This window comes from Hyalella azteca, unplaced genomic scaffold, assembly GCF_000764305.2.
Source record: "Hyalella azteca isolate HAZT.00-mixed unplaced genomic scaffold, Hazt_2.0.2 contig17485, whole genome shotgun sequence".
Taxonomy (NCBI): domain Eukaryota; kingdom Metazoa; phylum Arthropoda; class Malacostraca; order Amphipoda; family Hyalellidae; genus Hyalella; species Hyalella azteca.
Window position 1 is genome coordinate 99549 of NW_025947267.1, and position 5821 is coordinate 105369.

Consider the following 5821-nt stretch of genomic DNA (forward strand, 5'->3'; position numbering starts at 1 on the left):
TTCAACATAAACTCGGTTAATGTTGACTCTCTCAGATTACGAACTTAAACAAATTAATGACCTATGTTGAGTAAGTAGGTGCGAGTGTAGGATAGACGTCACTGTTTTGCGACATCCTCTCCAGCAGATAAGGATTTCTCGAACAGGATAGCGAAGAAGGATAGCGGAGAAGGATAGCATGAGGAGCAGTCACTGCCCTACCCCTTGTTCGAGCAGCAATGCAGTTAAGCCGTGCAGTCCGTGTATGATTCACGGCATTCATCATGCCGTGATAACATATAGTCTATCTTTTTCACGAGAGTCTTAGTACTTAATTGTCTCAGTGAACAAAGTAAATACTTTTTCGACTCCTGGTGGATGATAAAAGAGAAGTGGAACTTACCAAAGCTATTCAATTGTATTGTTATGTGTGGAAGTTGAAAATAATTTTGAAAAAAGGCTTATGACGTTGTACAAGAATGTAATAAAACCAGCAAACAGATAAGATTGAGATCCTTTTGCAGTAAATAGAAATGATGGTGCAAGAGTACAACTAGCCCTAATTTAATTTTCAGACACCGAATAATTTTCAGACAAAACACTGCATGACACTTGGCATTTTGAGACCCTCGCAGTGTTTGCCGCCGACCCAATCAATAATTTCTGGTCGCACATTATTAAATATGATGAAAATTTGCTTGCGATCACTTAAGAATTTTGTTTGCTAATCTTATATAATCAGATATTTGTAAAACTAAATAATTTTGGCTGAAAATGATAACCACAATTACTTTCTCCAAAGCGTTTTAAAAATATGATTAACTCTTTAAATGGCGAAAATACAAGTTTACTCCTGTTAAAGAGCTGAAAATAAGAAATATGTGATGAATTTACGCACACAATTTTTAAAAAAATCCAATTATTTGATATAGTGCAGCCCTATTATTCCACGCAGAATCCCAAATTTAACTATTTTATAACTGTATTGAAACGAAAAATGGAAAATAATTTGTTTCTTTAGCTTAGTCAACATGTTTGGCCAGTGTTCACTAAATTCAGAAATTTACCTACAATTGAAGTCATTCGAAATAAATTACATGAACTGCTAACTCAAGACTACATGATGCGTCTGAAACACCTCAGCATTTTCTTAATCAATGAAAATAAATAAAAACTAGTTCTTAACTATCGTTATTATTCGCCCACGATTCGTGAATCGTCATCACGCATTGTCACGATGTTTAAAGAGCGATTCTCCGAGCCCGTACTGATAGTGGCGTCTGTGGCGATTTCCGGCATCGCTGTGCTGGGCACGATGGGTGAGTGCTGGGCACGATGGGTGAGTGCTGGGCACGATGGGTGAGTGCTGGGCCCGATGGGTGAGTGCTGGGCACGATGGGTGAGTGCTGGGCACGATGGGTGAGTGCTGGGCACGATGGGTGAGTGCTGGGCACGATGGGTGAGTGCTGGGCATGATGAGTGGGTGCTGGGCACGATGGGTGAGTGCTGGGCACGATGAGAGGTACGTCTTTCATTAGAGTGCTCTTTCATTAGAGTCATTACCAATGAGAGGTATGTCATTCTGTACACATGGAAAATGATAACCGGATTGGTGCCAAACTTCGAGAGCGAGACCTTCAGGATTCAGACATATCACAACGAGAGAAGGGGGAGACTGTGCAAGATCCCCCCACTACGTAAAAGATCCGCGGTCAGATTTCAATCCCTGCGGAAGGATCACTTTCCGTGGCAGGGCCAAGGCTGTTCAACGCCCTACCAAGGGATCTAAGAGAGGGGGAGTTCACCCTGGAGACCTTCAAGAGACAACTGGACGTGTTCCTGGGCACAATCCCAGATCGACCTCCCCTGCAACATTACCAGTGGCGAGAAGCAAGCAACAGCATCGTGCATCAGGTGGCCCAAATGAGGGCGGATGAACGATAATCAGAGGCGGCGATCCATCGTGGCCTGGGACTGCTATGTCACAAACAAATACTAAAGATACTAAGGATACTAAGGTGCTGGGCACGATGGGTGAGTGCTGGGCACGATAGGTGAGTGCTGGGCACGATGGGTGAGCACTGGGCACGATGGGTGAGTGCTGGGCACGATGGGTGAGTGCTGGGCACGATGGGTGAGCACTGGGCATGGGCACGATGGGTGAGCACTGGGCACGATGGGTGAGTGCTGGGCACGATGGGTGAGTGCTGGGCACGATGGGTGAGCACTGGGCACGATGGGTGCGTGCTTGGCATCGTAGACTTTTTCCTACACAAATTAATATAATATAACGTATGTAATTTCATACTATAAGTAGGTCGCTATATCCTCTAAGATACATAGACAGATGCAATTCAAAAATAACAGCTGACTTTTAAAGTCGGGATGCTACGCATCAAGCAGTACCATCTGCTTGATTATTGATATAATTTTAATTGTGATGCAGGCAACCTGCTGGCGGTTGTAGCGCTGCTTCGCTCCACTAAACTGCGCCGCTCCTCCACCTACTACATCGTCAACTTGGCCTTCAGCAACCTGCCTGTCTGCATCATCGCCATGCCCCTGTACGCGGTTGTGCTGGTGCAGGCGCTTTGTCTTGACGAGGTAATATTAATGACTCTTAAACATACATTTTCCAAGCAGACAAACAATAATTGAGCTATCCTCACTATTATAGCAAGACACATAAAAAGTTTAGTTTCCCTCAATATTATAGCAAGACACATAAACAGTTTAGTTACCCTCACTATTGAAGCAAGACACATAAACAGTTTAGTTACCCTCACTATTATAGTAAGACACATAAACAGTTTATACAGCGTAGATAAGGAATTTATATTATTTGCCAGAAATGGACAATTGTTCTTCAATGCCTGTTCGACTTACGTACATATAAGACATTTTGTTAACAAATTTCGTTTTCTCAACGATTTGAACTGTTACATAAATAAGCTGTTATATTTAGATACATTAAATGATGATGTAATTAGTAAATAATAAAATAAAATAAAATTTTACTAAAAGTATAAACCTAAGCAGGCTTGATGAACAGGACAGTGAAATTTAGGATCCATGATTGCTGTAATAACAAATATGCCGCCAGATAAATTTCCACATTTGGAATAGAAGGAAATTTGGGAATGTGAATTTTCTTTGCAATTTCAATGTTCATGATTCATGGCCAATAAATTCGCGTAGGTGCTGGTGCCGCCGTTAGTGCTGCACGCCATCGCTGTCATCGGCTTCATTGGCAACCAAGCTGAGCTTCACACCATCTGCGTGCTGAGCTTCAACAGGTGCGTCACTATCATCATACCATCTGCGTGCTGAGCTTCAACAGGTGCGTCACTATCATCACACCATCTGCGTGCTGAGCTTCAACAGGTGCGTCACTATCATCACACCATCTGCGTGCTGAGCTTCAACAGGTGCGTCACTATCATCATACCATCTGCGTGCTGAGCTTCAACAGGTGCGTCACTATCATCACACCATCTGCGTGCTGAGCTTCAACAGGTGCGTCACTATCATCATACCATCTGCTCACCCAGCTGAGTTGACCACCTTCAAATATGAGCGTCAGTTTGTATTAACGTCATCTGAGCATTTATCAATGATGTGTCAAACATATAGCCCAAATAATTTACCTGTTCAGAAAAAATTCATTTTTTTTTGTATTCGATAAAAATTAACATGATAAATGATTAAGTAACGGAATTTTCTGTTATCTAATCTAATATGAATTTGCCAAGTTTGCCGTCGTTCTGAAAATAGGGAAAGCAAGGATGTACCGTTAAAAAAAAACATGCTTATGTTCGGGTCATATTCATCGTTAAACATCTATAATACTGTTTAGTTCCTCGAAGAATCTGAATTTTAAATGAATAAATTTCTCAGCATGAATAATTTATAAGATTTTCTTTATATACGAATGCAATTATTCAATGACACTTTATTTGCTTAGGAATTGACACTTCCTTTTAAATGTGACGGTATTATACATGGCTTCTACATTCGGACACAACATTGAGCCACTCCTCCCACCGCAAGTGTTAATTATTATGGACATACATAAATTACTCAACATTCAAAGGGTGCTGGCGATGTTCAAGCCGCGTGCGTACCAGAAGTTGGTACAGCTGCGCGTGTACCGCTACGTCTTGGCGGGGCTGTGGCTCTACAGTGTCGGCATGTGGGTGCCGCCTGCCTTTGGGGTAAGTTGCTCTTTCCTGAACGTAACTTGATGAAAGATAAATTTTAAAATTGATGAACTTGACAAAAAATCATAAAAAAAAGGTTTTGATGCCTGCTATCACAAGTAGTTTATGTATTGTTTAATAACAACGTGTAAACAAAATATTTTCAAAATACTCCTTCACTTCAACAATATTTTTACTGCTCCTGACGCGTTTATTTCTGGTGCCAGTGGCTGGGGGAACTTGAGATCAGCGAGCAGGACTTGTTTGTGATCATCAGCCGCAAGAGCAAAATTGCGAGGAGACTTTTCCTCTTCTTCGCCTTCACACTACCTCTGCTCTTCTCCCTCGTCTGCCATCTTATGCTTTTATGCAAGGTGAGAAACTGTTCTTTAAATTATATACAAGTCTTAATGAAGCAATGTGTGAAAATAATTTTAGCCGTAATGGAGTAATGTGTGAAAATCACGACACAATTTTGAATTGAAAACTACTGCATATTCCAGCAGCTACCCGCAACCTTTAGCTAAGAGACGTCATTTAAAAATCAATGGACAAAGTTCTCATATGTTTATTCATATAATTTTATGTGTATCTTAAGATGAATTTTACAGTGAAAAGTTTCAAGTGAATTTTATAGGGCGCATTCCCAACCTAAGAAGACCAATCGAATCTTAATCAGAAAATTTGATTTTTCATCTTTCATATCGTGTAAGCATGCCCTCGTATAAAAAACATTGTTCCTTCAATTAAAGTCTTGCATTATTACTCATCATTTGGAGCGTTTGCAACTTATCACTTTCTGAAATAAATGAATCTCAGAATGTAAAAAAATCAGAACCTCTTTTTTAATAACAATACCGGTGTTAAAAGCATTGTTAAAGCACTCTCGACCTACGGTAGCAATCGAGAGTAGTAAAGCACTCGACTACTAAATAATCTCGCAACAACCCAATAGTTACTCAGTCTAACGTCACCTACTATATAAGATCATAACAACCCAATCGCTACCCAGTCTAACGTCACCTACTATATAATCTCATAAACCCAAGCTAACGTTTGTCCAAGCTAACATCACCTACTATTTATAAGATCATAACAACCCAATTGTTACCCAGTCTAACGTCACCTACTATTTATAAGATCGTAACAACCCAATAGTTATCCAAACCAACGTCACCTACTATCTACATAATCCCGTAACAACCCAATTCAACGTCCATTTCGTTAACCCGAGCTCAGGGCCTGAGGGCAGGGGTGGAGAGCTCGTCGCAGCAGCAGTGGCGGCAGCAGATCACCAAGACCGTGTCTCTGGTCTTCCTGCTCCTGCTGGTGCTGAGCGTCCCCCACATCGTCGTGCACGCCCTGCAGGCCAGAGGGCACTCCGAGCCCAAGTCCTGGCTGCTGGTGCATGTGCTCTTCTTCGGGAGGTGAGTGCTCGCAGTGGCGGCAATAAGCGATGAATGTCGGGAGCGAGGCTGAATAGCGACAGTGAATGTCGAGAATAAGGCTGAATATCAGCGATGAATGGCTGAAGCGTGGCTGAATAGCAAGCATTGAATGTCGAGAATAAGGCTGAATATCAGCGATGAATGTCGGGAGCGAGGCTGAATAACGACAGTGAATGTCGAGAATAAGGCTGAATA

The 5821-nt window shown here is 41.7% G+C and overlaps 1 protein-coding gene across 1 annotated transcript; it reads left to right on the top strand.

The window, feature by feature from the left end:
- Positions 1–969: 969 nt before the first annotated feature.
- Positions 970–5609, top strand: LOC108681283 (melanopsin-like). Its single transcript, XM_018170304.2, has 6 exons — positions 970–1298; positions 2426–2583; positions 3178–3275; positions 4073–4193; positions 4406–4552; positions 5418–5609. The coding sequence occupies exons 1-6, from the start codon at positions 1217–1219 to the stop codon at positions 5607–5609; spliced, it is 798 nt and encodes a 265-aa protein (XP_018025793.2). The 5' UTR covers positions 970–1216.
- Positions 5610–5821: the final 212 nt, after the last annotated feature.

Bases quoted from the DNA above. Each gene is read 5' to 3' on its own strand.
- LOC108681283 (XM_018170304.2), top strand. From the start codon at position 1,217: ATGTTTAAAGAGCGATTCTCCGAGCCCGTACTGATAGTGGCGTCTGTG. The intron at 2,584-3,177 runs GTAATATTAATG...AAATTCGCGTAG, and splicing joins AGGCGCTTTGTCTTGACGAG to GTGCTGGTGCCGCCGTTAGT. The intron at 4,553-5,417 runs GTGAGAAACTGT...ACCCGAGCTCAG, and splicing joins ATCTTATGCTTTTATGCAAG to GGCCTGAGGGCAGGGGTGGA.